Here is a 15,381-nt window from a genome sequence, read left to right on the forward strand (position 1 = left end):
CACTAGGATGCTTATTCCTCCCTCTATGGATTGTCCTTGACCTTTAAGTGCACCATAGTTCTGAGCATCTTCTTGACCGCAAGCACATGCCAAGGCACAAAAGCGTCCTTAGACTTTGAGATTCCGAACCATGGGTTTAAGGATGCAAGGTTTCTAAACTCTTGTAATATAATTTTCAATAGCTTCGTGCTATCAGAGTGCGGACAGTTCAGCAGGTTGACTTCCATTTTGTCCAGAATTTCGTCACAATCTGCGGCTTTGAACCTTACGAGAGCACCTGTATTTATTGCGCAGCGGTGTTGGGAATTTGCTAGATGAAGGGGGCTCCGGAAGACGATGCCGTGAATCTCACTGCCTATGTCAACGATTTCATAGTTGTCTAGGTTTGAGGTGTCGATTTTTTGAGACAGCCTGCCGTCTCTAAAAATTGGTTTAAACGAAGGATAAATCCTGTCTTCGTCATACAGAGACACTTTTGTGTTATCGCCCACACACACAACAGCTAAATGCAAGTTTCTGGAGGTTGAGGACAACCTTCTCCAATGCATGAGTTCGTCATCTGGTAAAACGCTATCGAATCTGGATAACACAAGACAAACTCTGCCGTACTTGTTAGACGCGAACTTCAGAGTAATTCTCCACATTCGATTGCAAGCGTCCTCGAACGCGTTTTTTGAGTTTCCAATGTACCACGTTTTTACGCCATTTTCGCTACCATTTGAGTTAGACCAAGCTGCACAAATCCAATTCCTATCCACACTCCTTGCGTACGCCAGATGGATATACACATCGAAGTGCGAGGTTTGACCATTGGTTTTTTGAATAGTTCTGAACTCAATTTTTTTTGGAACTTCATCTGCAATCGAGGTGAATTTATCACTTTTCGGTGGCAGAGTGTTATAAATTCCAACACAAAAGTCGTAATACTCCTCAATGGAAGTTAGAGGGTCCTTGACGAAGTCGAGCGGAATGAGCTTCAGACAAAGCTTTACGCTTGGTAATTTTGACAGAATCTCATTTTTAATAAATTGGAATTTGAGCGTCATTGCAACTACTTCCGAGAGGTTTGAACTCATGATTGGTAGGAAAACAACTAGCGGAACTGACATTGTGTTCAAAGTGTTAGTCGAGCAGTATGATACAATTTGGGCGGAAAGTAGCGATAGTGTACTCTCTTCTAAGTTCACGAGGTATATGAGACCTGGGGTATCAGCTGAAGTGAGCTTTACTAACTCACAAAATCCCAATTCATGACTTGAGTAAATTTGAGACATTGTTGACAGGAATTCAAGGCAGTCATTCTTCAAGATTGTTGTTAAAAACAAACCCTTGAAACTTTTTATGCCTTTGTAAGGCTTGAGGTGCAAATACTGGGAAAAGGGTTCTGAATCACTCTTAATTTTAATCACTTCATCGTTTTTCTTGACGTAGACGGCCGGCTGTCTAATAGGGCTTATTTCTTCAATCAGCTCGCCACCATGAAGCCTCTGAAATTTTGAAAATATATCATCGATGGTGGTTTTGACGACACCATCGCTGCACGCTTCAAAATTATTATACGTAGCTGTTCTGCACTTTAAGTCGCCCATTTTTCCCTGGTCAAAGACGATTTGCTCGCATAAGAGGTCTAATAAGCTCGGAATGTCATCATTCGCAGCCAAGGAGGGGTTGTTAAGGAAAAAAGCATCTGGTATTGAGAAAAGTGGCATGTGTCTGAGCAAGAAAGGCAGGCTGTTTGAAGATTCTGGAGTTGGCATAGACTCAGGTGATAACGAATCTCCAATTTCTTTATCTACACCGTTTGTTGAGTCAACGTTGTTGTCATTGATGGGAAGGTAAGATTTGCTTGTTTGCTCGAGTAATGGATTCGTGTTATTAGGTTTCAAAAGATCGTTGGAGCCATTGCCTGCTATTTGAAATTGCGAAGGCCTTGCACTGCTCGAGCTGGAATGGGTTTTTGGAGAGCCAAAATCCTGTGACGATTGATCCCGAGAGAACTTCCACATCTCCAAGCTGTTATCGCGAATGGCCTTTTCATTGTTGACAGAATTGTCAAAAATCGGTAAAGGGGGCGTATCTTGTTGTACAAACTCCGGTACATTTCCGGTTTGACTCTCAGCAGCAAAGGCCGTTGTCGGAGCATTAACGTCGGTCGATTTGAAATTGTCGCCCCCCGTAAACATGTCGTCAAATTCATCTGCGCTACTACCAGTCTCGTCGTCCTCAGAGCTTGATACGTTTGCAGTTGACACGTCGAACTTCAAAGACTCTTCGACTTTGCCGCCATCAAAGGAAAACTTTCCACCATTTTTATATTTATTATCAACATTTGACTCAATAATCGGGTTAAAATTTAACGGCGCAAAGACACTTTTTTTGCGATCTTTCGGTGTTTCCACTGGCAAGGGTGCGCCCGGGTCTGTGTATAGTGGGGTGCTTGGAAGGGTCATTTCTTCGAGCGGTATGTCAAGGTATTTTCGTTTAAAGGGTGAACGTCTTAAATCAAGAACTGCCGGCTGTTTTGCAACTTCTGATTTATCTTTAGGACTGTCGCTTTCATCTGCCATGTCGAACATTTCATCTGTTATGTCCTTCACTCCTTGCTCAACTTGCTTGTTTTCGTCACCTTTCAAGTTGCTGTTGCCCGGTACTTCATCGTCAGCATTGTCATCTCCAAATAGCTCCGCGTCTAGGTCAGCATCATCTTTTTCGCTAGCAGTTGAAATTTCAGTATTTTCTACCGGCGTGTTAAGCTTGAGGCCGAACCCGACGTCTGAATCCTTCTTTTCGCTCCATAATTCACTTCTCAACTTTTGAGGAGAAACACCTAGCATAATGTCGTCGTTGTTCGCGTCGACGCTTTCGTTGATGTTCGGAGTTGTCAAGAATCCATTAATATAAGCATCAGGAGGATGTGAGGCTGGCTTGTTGTTTGCTGGGGTTAAATTGGCAGCGTTGATGCTTGGCGACTGTCTTGCTCCAAGTTGATAACCCACGGGTCCAGCAGCGGACATACTACCGCTTTGCGAACGCTTGTGGAAAGCCTGGTATTGTTCACCATAAGTTCCGCCAGTGCTCAAAGCCTCATTTCCCGTGGCTGTACCTATGCTAGCTCCTGTGCATGTGTTTCCGGGAGACTTGAATGCGGAAGTTAACTTTAGTTGAATGAAATCATCGATTATGTCAAAAGTACCTTGCAAGTCCGGAACGCGTGGCGAAGGGGGTGTTTGAGTGGAAACTAAGGAGTCGGCTAGCTGAGAAAAGCAAAGCTCAAGAGGCCATATCGCTGTTTTCGTCGCTTTTGGAGGATCTAAGTAGCCAGATATCGATGGGGTGTATCCGTTTAGGTGGTCCAAATTTGGCGTTACTTTGACCCATGTTATGTCCTTCTTTTTAGTCAAATCAATCCCATGAGATACCAACAAAGTTATAAGCAAAACAGAGGCACTTTTGGGTGGGGGTGACACACATTTCTTGATGTCGGAGGATACCAGGTAAGCTCGGATTCCTGAAGGCGCCAAATAAATTGCATTTGATTTCATAAAGTTTTCGTTTATTGTTTTAGTATTGAAGCTTCGGAGGTTCACATCCTTAGTGCATATTGAAATGCAAAGATCGCCGTTTTCAAATAATTGCGGCTCAAAATGGATAACTTTATTGGTCTTTTCATTGGTATTGTAGAGACAGGAGTTTCCAAAGGGAATGATGCGTTGATGAGACTTGAGGCATATATTTATGTGGATCTTCCGTCTTAAAGCTTTCAAAAACACTGCATATGCAGTAGGCAGGTTAGGCTTCGAGATGTTGGGCGTGAAGTAGCCTATTTTTTCAGGTGAGGGCGGGTTCCCTAGCAAGTCCAGGTTCAGTTTTGGGAGTTCTTCCTCGTTTATACTGAAGCACCATAGCTCTCTCGAAAACAATGATACTAGTATTTTGGGGTTGTGTTTGCGCAGCGCCAGCTCTGCTTGTATGCTCCACTGTGCATCTGGTTTACTCGGAATGTACTGCACGTAGTTGATTTTATTGATATTCTCAACCCTGTAAAAGCTGGTCAGAAGATCTTCCAGTCGATATGGAGTTTCCTTGTACTCCATTCCATCAGTTTGAAAGATCTATGCTCAAAAACCCAGGTCTTTGCAACCTTTTTCCCTTTTAGCGTGATGATCATATTATTAACTAAACAGTGAAGTTAATTTTTGTACCGTGTGATCGATGTGTACAAGAACTCATGACAGTGAGCAGCGAGGAGGGCCTACTTCTCGTAGATGACCGATTGAGTTTAAAGCTCGGTCAATTGATAAGGTACAAAATAACTGTGGACAAGAGTCTTCTGGAACCTCACCTAACTTCAATTTCAGAGCTTTATCTTGCTTTTAAAAACACTGAGAGCGCCCTTTTAAAGCCTGTTTACTTAACAGGACCCTACTCATTTTACGTGGACATCCAGCCGTGCAACTACAATGAATGGGAAGGATACGACGAAGAAGTCGCGTTTTGTGATGACGTGAAACCTAATGACGAATATCGAGCGGTGCTGAAATTGAACAACAATTCAAGATTTGAGAACTCCGAAAAGTTTGTATGGCAGATTAATGTGGTGTCTCAGTTATCAGTCACGAACCTCCCCTCCTTACGCTTTCGGTTATGCCTCACTACAAAGCCGACCCCTGAGATGCCCAAAGGGCCAGTGGAATTTCCCAAGGGGGTGGTTTGTGAAAAGTGGGACACACACAGATTATGGAACCTTCCACCTCGATCTCCAGATAAACCGGTTCATTTAGTTATTCTTACCCACGGAATATTCTCTAACGCTGGCTGCGACATGGTATACCTAAAAGATCGGATTGAAGCTACCGCCAGCACTGTCGGTAACGGGTCAGAAACATCTAATTTGATTGTTAGAGGGTTTAAAGGAAATCAGGGCAGATCTTCAAAGGGCGTCAAGTCTAATGGAATCGCGCTTGCTAAATACATAATCGAGACGATCGACAACCTCAAGATACGGTATGACCTTCGATATATTTCATTTGTGGGGCACTCCCTCGGAGGACTGACCCAGTCTATGGCCATTCGTTATATTTGCATTGAGAGGCCAGATATTTTCGACAGCTCAAACGGCTTGGAACCCCTCAACTTCATTACGCTAGCGAGTCCATATCTCGGTGTAGCTGGAGAAGTTCCCCCGTTTGTTACTGCCATATTAGACATTGGAGCTTTGGGGCAAACAGGTGTTGACTTGAACCTGAACCGGACATTTTTTCTAAGAAAAGAAGGCATTGTTAGAAAAGATCAACATCTGGGCTCCTATAAGCGTAAACCGCTATTGGAAATTATTCCTTCAGAGCCGCTGAAAAGTCTCATGCATCGGTTCAAAAATCGCACTACATACGCGAATATTCTTCACGACGGCATTGTTCCCCTTAGAACCGCGGCTCTATTGTATCTGGACTGGAAGGCACTGAGCGACGTACGCGGCATAAGAAAGGAAAATGGAAAAGGGGATAAAGGAACTCCCGATAGCACTAGCAAAAACGATGTTACCGGGAAAATCCCTGAAGAATCAATGGATAAGAAGTCGGCGTTGAAGTACCTTTTGCCCCAAGGTGCTATAAGAAGAAAGTACAAACGCTACTCAAGAACGCAAATACGAAATCAAAACGAAGATGAATCAAAACAGCAAGGTGGAGAGTCTGGAGGGTTTACCCCTCCGCCAAATGCGAATCCAATTATATCAGCAGCTAACGTGATAGTAGCACCTCTTCCATCCCAAGAATATTTCAAAGACCCTAAATCTCGAGAAGACAGGATCGTCCACGATAAGGTTTACTTTCCCGATGAACTACCACCAGCACATTACAAAAAACGCGAACTTATCAAGAAAGTCATCTACCCAAACGACCGCATTTATAGAGTTCAAGAGCGCATAGCGAGGCAATGGCAAGAAACCCTAACTTGGCGAAAAGTACTTGTCAGTATTCAACCCGACTCCCATAATAACATAGTTGTTCGACGCAAATTCGTTAACGCTTTTGGTTGGGTAGTCATAGACCATCTAGTTAAGGAACATTTTGGCGCAGAAGGAAAAACTCAGTCTGTGAGTGACTCTCGAAGTTAGTTCAATTCGATTTTGGTGTATTATTATTTATCTCAGGTTTAAGCCTGTATTACTTATTCGGTACTTGCATCCAAGGGATCTATTTTGAAAACCTTGTCTGGATTCAGAAGGCGCTTGGGATCGAGGGCAAGCTTTAGTTTGCGCATCATGGAGATAGTATCTTTACCAAGTTCAAGTTCCAAAAGAGCTCTCTTTCCAGAACCAATGCCATGCTCCCCTGAACACGTTCCTTCATTTTCAATGGTAAGTTTTGCCATTCTGTCTACAGCTTCTTTGCACATTTCGAGCTGGTCGGGGGTGTAGAAAATGTCATAGTGCAAGTTGGCATCTCCGTGACCTAAAACCATGTGATGTAATGGGTACTCCTTCATCATGTCATTAAGCTGCTCGAGAGTCGAAGCAAGCCGGGAGAGCGGTACAGCGCAATCTGTGATCCACATTTTAGCGTCGGGGCTTATTTCATTAAAACCGTAATCCAGCATAATATACAATGCATTCTTTCTTGCGAAGAAGAGTTCTTCAGCCTCTTCCGCCGTCCTTGCAAACTCAAATGTGTTACAATTATTGGATTTTGAGATGGCACTCACTTCCTTGACATACTCATCAACAATCACCTTGTTCAACCCGCCGATCTTTATAAATAAGGTGGGCAAGTTTTCAAACTTTTTGGAGACCAGATCACTGTAGTTGACGCACCGCATCATATCCGCATCAAGTAGCTCAACTGCATTCAGTGGGATTCCCTTTTTGAAAAATGAAGCCATAGACTTTGTACAATCGTTCACATCTGGGAACTGAACAACGGCGACTGTTTCGTACCCAGGCTTGACTTGTAGTTTTACAACAACTTCGGTGACAATGGCCAGAGTTCCCTCACTACCCACCAAAAGACCGGTTAGATTATACCCAGCACTTGATTTACGGGGACGGAGCTTCGTCTTAATAACTGTTCCGTCTGCTAGAACCGCCTTTATGGAAACAACGTTGGAAGCCATGGACCCATAGCGAGTAGCACCAATACCAGAGGCATTTGTGCTAATCATACCACAAACGTGAGCACCTGGTCCACAATCGCAGCCCAACATTAAGTTATCCATTCCTTCATGCTTCGATAAGTACTCGTTCAAGTCTTGCCATCCAACACCGGCTTGCAAAACTGCATCCAGATCGTCGACGTTGACCTGAAGGATCTTGTTCATTTTGGAAGTATTGAGAACAATCCCAGGCCTCGTTGAGTAAGTGTGGCCCTCAAGGGAAGTCCCACCTGAATACGGCACAACTGGTATATTGTACTGGTTAACAATCTTCATGATCTTTGAAACATCCTCGGTCGACAAAGGGTAGACAATGTATCTTGGCTTTTGATGCGGCAAGGGCTTAGAGGGGTTGAACCCATTGTCCGTATGGTAGTCGATTTCCACTGGGGTATTTTTCACGAGCTCGTCGCCGACCACCCTTCTAATCTCGTCGACACACTTTTCCAGATCCTCCTCAGACCCATACCGGGGCGAATCAAGCTGCTCCAGAGGAGTTGTTGAAGCTAAGGGGAAAGTCTGGACCTGCGCATCCTGCTTAGGAATCACAAGTGAGCTTACGGCCAAGCCCAGCCCGAACGATAATAGAGCAAAACCTATCGCCGACCCCAGAAATTTCGGTCCGCTGATAGGTGAAGTGCTAAAGAGCCTGATACCACTTCGGCTAGCATTTGTCAGGGAGGTCTTCGTGGAAAACCTCGAGCCTCCCTTGATAACGAAGCGGCATCTCGAGAACATGCTTTGATCTGCTGAGTTGCTTGATTGGGGCGGTTGTGTTGTGCATCGGGCTCTTCTCAATTCTTTTATATCGCAGAAGCCACACTTTTTACAGTCGGGCTGCACTATTTGTAGTTATGCCCCTTCGTCGCTACAGCTGTAGGTCTGTCATATCATTCACGAACAAAACACCAGAACGCTTGGTGGAGCCGGTTGGGGTTTCTTGACATTTTCTGCGCTTGCATGGTTTCTCAAGATTTTCAAACATCTTAACATTGTCAATCTTGGCAATTCTTGAATAACGAAACTCACATATTCTGCTGCATCAAAGGAGCTGTAGCCGTGGCGCTCCCTGTTCTAAATCCTGTTCATTATGCCTCCGAAACAGGATTTCAGCCCTTTCAGACAATGTTTGGAAAGGCTAGATGCTCATCTTCGCAGGGCCGTGACATTGGTCAGTTGAAACAGTAGTTTATAATTTTGACATGCGTTGCGACTACCACCTCTCATATTTTGTCTTCAGTGAGCCATTTTGAACTGGAGATGTCAATAGTTCGAATCACGCATTTGGGGTTACCAGTGGTGGGATTAAATTCTTAATGTCAAATCTTATTTACAAAACTCGAAACTGATGCGTGCTAGGATATGGGTCAACCGTATCCTTATCATGAAGACTCAGAATCAATGCAACATAAACCAGCGAACTTTGGGCATGCTTTTGTCTACGTTTTCTGTCCTCCCGGGGCTACTAAATATTTAAGAAGGATTAATTGTCTTCTCCATCTTCTGTCACTAATGGAAGAATTAAAAGAGGGATACCATATCCGCAGTAGCGCGATTAAGCAATGGATGATATTAAACAAGAGCCAACAACGCGGCTTGACCTATTTGGCAGCAGTCCGGCAAAAACTCCTCCAATCGTGGAGAAAATACGCGAGGAAAACAATAGCCGCTCAGCTCTCAAGGAGAAAACGGTAAACATCCAGGCAATACTAAAGAAGCCTACACCAGTGGATGAACAAAGGGACCAAAAGGCCTCTAAACGCTTTCAGAACCATGAGTCTCCAAGCATATCCGCACCAACAAGCGCCATAAAAGAACACAAGCAGCCAGTTGTCAAGGCGGAGCCGTCTTCCATTTCCCTCACCCATCCAGCTCCGACTTTTGAACAGGACCTCGCGCAGTCGCCTACAGCCAAAAAGCAAAAGAGGGCTCAGACCCCAAGCTCAATCCCACTTTTGAAGCAGGAGGTCGCTCCTCTGACACCGAACATGCCGCCTGCCCGCAAACAGACAAAAGAGAACTCAAAGGCAAAGACATCAGCACGTGTGCTATCCAGCGACCCCGGCCCATACAAGCCCGTGGTTTCTGCACTGCACGAAGTGAACCCCAACGTCGAGACGCGCGAATACTACTGCGAGGTCTTTCAGGAGGTTCAAAACAATACTGAACGCAGCGCCTGCGTCGATTTCGCCAAGATGGACTTGAAGTCGTGGATCAGTGCGGGTCAGGTTTTACAGCAAGAGCATGCCGCCATCCTAGGCCGACTCGTGGAAGCGCGCATGCGGCTAAACAGCAAATTCAAGGTAATTACAGACTTGATCAACGACCGCGCCGCCGCTCTCAACGCGCAGGGAGGCATCTTGGACCAGAAGCTGCGCAGAATACAAGATCTTGGAAAGGAAATCCTCGACATAATCTAAACTCCGCGACTGAGCGTGGCATTGCTAATGATTTAATAATTCCTTCGTATTGATGTGATGTTAGGTTAACTGTACACATGTGGAAAAAGAGCTATAGAATTTTCAGACACGGCCCCTGAGGGGCGACCGCGCGCTTAGTTTCTTCTTCTGTAACGTCTCTCTCTTTGAGCAGAAACGTTGGAGACGGACAATGGCAACTTCAAACCCAAGTTCTTGACCAAGTCGGCGGTTTGGTTGTCAACGTTCAACACACCCTTAGAGTGGGACAAGTCCAAAGCAGAGACAGCTGGGACGTACTGGTCCTTTCTCTCTCTCTCCTCCTCTTGTAGCTTGAAAGAGATACCTCTGACTGGGCCCTTCTGGATTCTCTTCATCAAGTGGGTGGTGTAACCAGCAATCTTGTTTCTCAATCTCTTGGACTGGATGGTGGCGATCTCGTCACACATTCTCTTGTTGGTTTGGAAGTCCAAAGTCAACTTTGGATAGTAACGCTCGATCAAAGCCTTGGAGGCACGCTTGACGGTCTTGGTTCTAACTCTACCCTGTTCAAATGGTTAGTATAAGGCTTGAAGCCGCGCAGAAGCCTCAGCTCCAGACATTCGAGGCGGAACTCAGCGCTGGCTAGAACGTCTCGGGTGCTGGCTCTTCTTTGGAAAGCCATAAGGCCAAATTACCTCGCTTTATCTTTCCTGAGCGCTCAATTTCGTTATCCATCGCGGGTTCTCTGTCTGCTTGCGCGGCGCGCAAATAACCATAAGTTCACCCCCGATATTCGTTCTAGCTATCCGCTTCCCTTGAACATAGCTGGGCCTCCGTAATACCTCAAAATAAACGTACCATTTTGTATTGCTGGTCTTGGTGTCTGAGTTCCAACTAGACGTTCAAATTGCCCGGCTTCAGTTTTTTTCATCATTCATCAACCACAACCGGCTGCCGTACGGGAACCAAGGCGATGCCACGCCGTCCGCGAGGTCTGCCACCGACCGATCCACAGCGTGCTGCGTCCCAGCGGGAGCGCTGCCCGGATGCTCACAGGTCCAGGCAGAGCAAGGCAGTATCCCAGCCTAGCGTCCAGCCTAGGGCTCAGGCCGAACCTAGCAGGGAGCCCGGGGTCGTTTTTAGTTGAGCTGGAGCGACGCATTTTTCTGAAAAATAAAGTTCAAAAATGTATTGAGTAAATGTATGGGTTTATGAGATTGAGCAGTCAAACGTTTGCTAACGATATCACATGCTCTAAGCTGATTTGTATATGACGATGAAATAAGATATATAATGATAAAGTAGCCGCTCATAAACTAAATAGGGCCGAAGCGGCTACAAAGAGTGGCACTGGGGTAACAACTCCAATTGATTTTCTTCACACTGGAGCAAAGTGGCATGGAAAGGGAAATGTCACTTCTGGGCTGCGCGAGTTAGTGAGCATGGTGGCTTTCCTTGGCCGCTGTAGGGTCGAAAAATCGCCGGTATAGCCAGCTGCCTAGGATTACAAATTAGTACGCTTTGTGAAGCAGACGCACTTGATCTATTGCTGCGGTTTGACCCCCGGATCTTGCCAGCTGAAGCGGTTACAGCACCACCGGAATGTGGGCCCGCTTATGTAATCCGGGCCTGCTTGTCACGTGCACTGGGCAGCCAATATGACTAAACGTTTAGCTACGTCGTTCGTTGTAAGCCTAATTCAGGTTGATTAGACGACAAATAAACGGCGGGTACATCGGCTAGCGCGCGGGCGAGACTGTAGGCTAGAACTTTGGCCTCCAAGCAAAATATGTCTAACAAGTTCCATTGCGATGTGTGCTCCTCGGACTGCACCAACAGAGTTAGAATTTCGTGCGCAGAGTGCCCCGAATACGACCTCTGCGTGCCTTGCTTCTCGCAGGGGCTCTACAATGGCAACCACAGGCCCTTCCACAACTACAAAATCATCGAGACGAACTCGTACCCCATTCTGTGCGAGGACTGGGGTGCGGACGAAGAGCTAGCTCTCATCAAGGGTTCGCAAACCCTCGGCCTCGGCAACTGGCAGGATGTTGCAGACCATATAGGAAACAGAACCAAGGAAGAGGTTGACGAGCATTACACCAAGTATTACCTTAACAGCCCATATTATCCCATCCCTGACATCACGCAAAACATCGACATCCCTCAGGAGCAGTTCCTCAACGACCGCAGGCGCAGGATCGAGAGGTTTAGAGGACAGCCCTTGCAGCCTCCCAGAAAGCCCATAGCTTCGGTCCCAAGCTGTCACGAAGTTCAAGGGTTTATGCCAGGGCGTCTCGACTTTGAAACAGAGTTCGAAAACGAGGCAGAGGGACCTGTCAAAGACATGGTTTTTGAGCCTGACGACCAGCCGCTAGACATTGAAGTCAAGCTCATTATTCTCGACATATACAATTCCAGGCTCACTACAAGGGCGGAGAAGAAGAGGCTGCTGTTCGAGAATGGTCTCATGGAGTACCGTAAGCTCCAAGGGATTGACAAAAAGAGAAGCAAGGAGTCTAAGGACCTTTTTAACACTCTTAAAGCGTATGCTCGCATAATGACTCCCCGGGATTTTGAGGAGTTCAGCAAGGACGTTTTAGAGGAGCTGCGGTGCAGGTCTCGAATTCATCAACTGCAGGAATGGAGAAGCAACGGCATTACAACGCTTGAGGCTGGTCTCAAGTATGAGCGCGATAAGCAGGCGCGCATAATGACTCTGGAGCGCTTTGGTAGCTCCTTGCATTCTTCTTCTAATGGAAATGGAAACGGTCGCCATAGGGTGTCTTCCGCTCATCGCGCCAACGCTGACTATGGTCAAAATTACAACGAGGCAGCTTCGCGCAAGAAGGCTTTGACTACTGGCGACATCCAGCATGGCGCCGACTTTGGTCTTCTTTCTGGTGAAGAGCAACAGCTGTGCATTCAGTTGAAAATCCTACCCAAGCCATACTTAGCTATAAAAGAGGTCATGTTTAGAGAACTTTTGAGGGCTGGTGGAAATATGAAGAAGAAAACATGTCGCGAATTGCTGAATATTGACCCCGCGAAGGCAAACAGAATTTACGATTTCTTTCAAAGTCAAAGGTGGCTATAAAATTACGTCACATGCATTACCTCTTAAATTAAGATTTTACCCACTACTTACAACTTTTTAATAATAGCATTTAATATCTTGTACCTTGGGTCCTCGTCTTTGTCCATTCTCGAAAGAATCCGTTCCTGAAGATATGAAACAAACGACAAGGTCAGTTGACGACGCAAGTCCTCAGACACCTTGCTCTTGTAGGCGACGAACTTGTTTACAGAAAGCTGCAATTGGTCAACGTCCAGTTTTTCGATATCAGTATATCTGAGATTCAATGTTATTTCGAGGGTTAGGAGCTTCACGTACAGGTCTGGCATCGCTTTATCAAGCTGAACATCGTAGGGGTTACTCTTCCAGTACTGCAAAACGTGGTTAGTTAAGTAGTCCCTTTGAAGGTCAGGGAACTCGTGGAATAATGCAATGTAGCTCATAGAAATATCAAAGAGGTATTTCACCGCAGCCGCGTTAAGGTCGGCATCAGGCTTGGAATCGATGACCGCATAGTAACCTTTGTGTCTCTCGAGAAAGCTTTTGCCCAAGCTCTTCATTGCGAGATCGAAAATAGTTAGGGCTATGTCTCCGCGTAATGCTGGATTGGTGTCTTCATTGCCCAACATATCCATGTCGGCTTCTGGGAGTTCGTTGAGCTTGTCCTTCATAGCGTCTCCCGTGGAAATTCCAGTGCTTTCAGTCCCCTCTTCCGAGTCCGATTCAGCTTGGGCTCTTGCTTCTTGCTGCTGTGCTTGCATATCAAGTTCCTGTTCCCGCTCGTTAATAAGACCCAAAACGCGGCGTCTGTTAATGAGCTTCGTGATGAAGTTGAGCTCGAACTTGACGTACTCGTGCCATAGTTGTGGCGAGTCAGGATTGAATCTAAGCCCCGTTTGGAAGACTGTTCTACAGCTCTTAAAGTTTGCGTGAACCTCGTATTCGTATTTCGCACAACTGACCCAGATATCAATGTTGGTTGGATGTAGCTTTAAGAGTTGGTTGTAAACATTGTGTATCTTACGGTAGGATGTTTTGTGCCCTCTTGATTTAAGGTGATTCAGGTATAGAGACCAAAATTTCAAGTCTTTTGGGAACTTGTTGCAGCCACGTTGAAAGATGAACTGTATTCTCTGCTCGATGGACCAGTCTGATACACTATTGGTTTTCACGCCTTCAAGTATTCTTTTAACCCTTTTTTGACGAAGCTTTTCCAAGGCTGATTCATACTCAATATACTTCTCATAGTCTTTGATCCTGGATCCTCTTGAATTCAACCTGTGCTCGAAGTCGGTTCTTTTCTTCATGATGGTGCTGACCTCGTTCTTGGTGAACAGGCCCTTGTTAATAAGGTCATCGACCTCTGGAATAGCCTGCTCCAAGTAGTATCTTGCTTTGGAAGACATTCCGTACTCTTGTCAGTATCCAGGTCGTCAATTGATGTATTTGACCGCGTAATCCTGCACCTTTCAGTGAAGCGATGAGATGCGATGAGCTATAAAATTTTCCTATATGTGGCAATTTTCACGTGATGATTAAAGGCTGTTCAACGGCGCTGATAGGGAGATGTCCACAATACATACTACCAGTATTCTGCATGAGGTCATGAATGTTAATGCTAACTGAGGCATTCGCAGGCGCTAAAGTGCGCATGTTGCTCTCAGTTCCACAGCTGTTCTTCCTTAAGGTGTTGATATCATTGATGACGAATATAGTACAGGTCCAAAATTTTCAAAACTGATACTTCATAGGTCAAAGCCGTCTTTTAGACGAGGAAACTGGAATAATACGGATACAGCGCGGTCGCAATGTCATTCACGCGGACTAGCGGGCTTCTTTCGAAGGTATGTTATCTCTTTTTGATTCTGAGCACGAACTTTCCGTTCTCAACACGTAAGCGTACTTGATGCTAACTTCTACAGTGCATGCGGGGCATCAGAATGCAATCGTCGCAGAGCAAGGCCCTATCGGGTGCAGCCTTGCCACCAGCCTTCACGTTGGCTACCCTTCGGTCATTTCCGTCGCTTGAACCTCTGACGTTCGTACCGGTCCCTGCATCAGTGCTGGACGCGCCCTTAAGAAGGGACATATTATGGAAAGCGGTGGTCTACGAAAACGATAACAAGCGTGTGGGGTCCTCGAATCCCCCCGGCAGAAGCGAGAATGGGTACTCGCGGCGCAAACTGCTGCCGCAAAAGGGCTCGGGTAAGGCCAGAGCTGGTGACGCCAACTCGCCTACGAGGCACAACGGCGCTAGAGCGCTAGCCCGGAGCGCGCCCAACGACTACACCACAAAGCTGCCACAGAAGGTATACTCTCAGGCGTTCATTAACGCGCTGAGCTACCAGTACAGACGCGGCAATCTTTTCATCATCGGTGGCACGCATAGCTTGTGCGAGACGCACGATCTCGACGTTAACGAGCTGGAGGTTCTTCCTACCTCGCTCGAAAACGACGACGGCGAGCTGGTATTTGAGAAATTCCTCCAAGAGCACGAACTACAAAAACAAAACCTGCTGTTCGTCATAAACGCGCCAAGAGGTGGCCTTTTCAGGTACTCCGAGCCTTTCAAGGAGAACGTGAACATTGTTCAAAAGGAATTTGTCGACGTCAACGACATTTTGAAGGCGCGCCGCATCTTCATCGAGCTCGAGGCCCTAGAGTACCTTGCTGTCACACATTCCATATAACTGCATACCTCTTGTATATAGTAAGTCTTTGAGAGACATGGGTAAAGTCTACTGGGATGCTTACTGT

General features: G+C 46.0%; 8 protein-coding genes across 8 annotated transcripts; 4 read left to right on the top strand and 4 right to left on the bottom strand.

Moving 5' to 3' along the window:
- Window positions 1–23: 23 nt before the first annotated feature.
- Window positions 24–4,094, bottom strand: SSN2 (Ssn2p; the record flags this gene model as incomplete). Its single annotated transcript, XM_002555186.1, has 1 exon — window positions 24–4,094. The coding sequence occupies one exon, from the start codon at window positions 4,092–4,094 to the stop codon at window positions 24–26; it is 4,071 nt and encodes a 1,356-aa protein (XP_002555232.1).
- Window positions 4,095–4,228: 134 nt separating this feature from the next.
- Window positions 4,229–6,115, top strand: KLTH0G04510g (putative hydrolase; the record flags this gene model as incomplete). The annotated part of the gene is made up of 1 exon (XM_002555187.1): window positions 4,229–6,115. One exon carries the CDS (start codon window positions 4,229–4,231, stop codon window positions 6,113–6,115), a length of 1,887 nt encoding a protein of 628 aa, XP_002555233.1.
- A 53-nt stretch (window positions 6,116–6,168) lies between these two features.
- KLTH0G04532g (FAD-binding oxidoreductase) lies at window positions 6,169–7,887 on the bottom strand (the record flags this gene model as incomplete). The annotated part of the gene is made up of 1 exon (XM_002555188.1): window positions 6,169–7,887. One exon carries the CDS (start codon window positions 7,885–7,887, stop codon window positions 6,169–6,171), a length of 1,719 nt encoding a protein of 572 aa, XP_002555234.1.
- An 824-nt stretch (window positions 7,888–8,711) lies between these two features.
- On the top strand, window positions 8,712–9,569 carry ECM11 (Ecm11p; the record flags this gene model as incomplete). Its single annotated transcript, XM_002555189.1, has 1 exon — window positions 8,712–9,569. The coding sequence occupies one exon, from the start codon at window positions 8,712–8,714 to the stop codon at window positions 9,567–9,569; it is 858 nt and encodes a 285-aa protein (XP_002555235.1).
- A 134-nt stretch (window positions 9,570–9,703) lies between these two features.
- On the bottom strand, window positions 9,704–10,409 carry RPS17B (40S ribosomal protein eS17; the record flags this gene model as incomplete). Its single annotated transcript, XM_002555190.1, has 2 exons — window positions 9,704–10,111; window positions 10,407–10,409. 2 exons carry the CDS (start codon window positions 10,407–10,409, stop codon window positions 9,704–9,706), a joined length of 411 nt encoding a protein of 136 aa, XP_002555236.1.
- A 928-nt stretch (window positions 10,410–11,337) lies between these two features.
- Window positions 11,338–12,645, top strand: ADA2 (chromatin-binding transcription regulator ADA2; the record flags this gene model as incomplete). Its single annotated transcript, XM_002555191.1, has 1 exon — window positions 11,338–12,645. One exon carries the CDS (start codon window positions 11,338–11,340, stop codon window positions 12,643–12,645), a length of 1,308 nt encoding a protein of 435 aa, XP_002555237.1.
- Window positions 12,646–12,692: 47 nt separating this feature from the next.
- UTP6 (snoRNA-binding rRNA-processing protein UTP6) lies at window positions 12,693–14,030 on the bottom strand (the record flags this gene model as incomplete). The annotated part of the gene is made up of 1 exon (XM_002555192.1): window positions 12,693–14,030. One exon carries the CDS (start codon window positions 14,028–14,030, stop codon window positions 12,693–12,695), a length of 1,338 nt encoding a protein of 445 aa, XP_002555238.1.
- Window positions 14,031–14,549: 519 nt separating this feature from the next.
- YML6 (mitochondrial 54S ribosomal protein uL4m) lies at window positions 14,550–15,314 on the top strand (the record flags this gene model as incomplete). The annotated part of the gene is made up of 1 exon (XM_002555193.1): window positions 14,550–15,314. One exon carries the CDS (start codon window positions 14,550–14,552, stop codon window positions 15,312–15,314), a length of 765 nt encoding a protein of 254 aa, XP_002555239.1.
- Between the last annotated feature and the right edge of the window lie 67 nt (window positions 15,315–15,381).

Source organism: Lachancea thermotolerans (genome assembly GCF_000142805.1).
Source record: "Lachancea thermotolerans CBS 6340 chromosome G complete sequence".
Taxonomy (NCBI): Eukaryota; Fungi; Ascomycota; class Saccharomycetes; order Saccharomycetales; family Saccharomycetaceae; genus Lachancea; species Lachancea thermotolerans.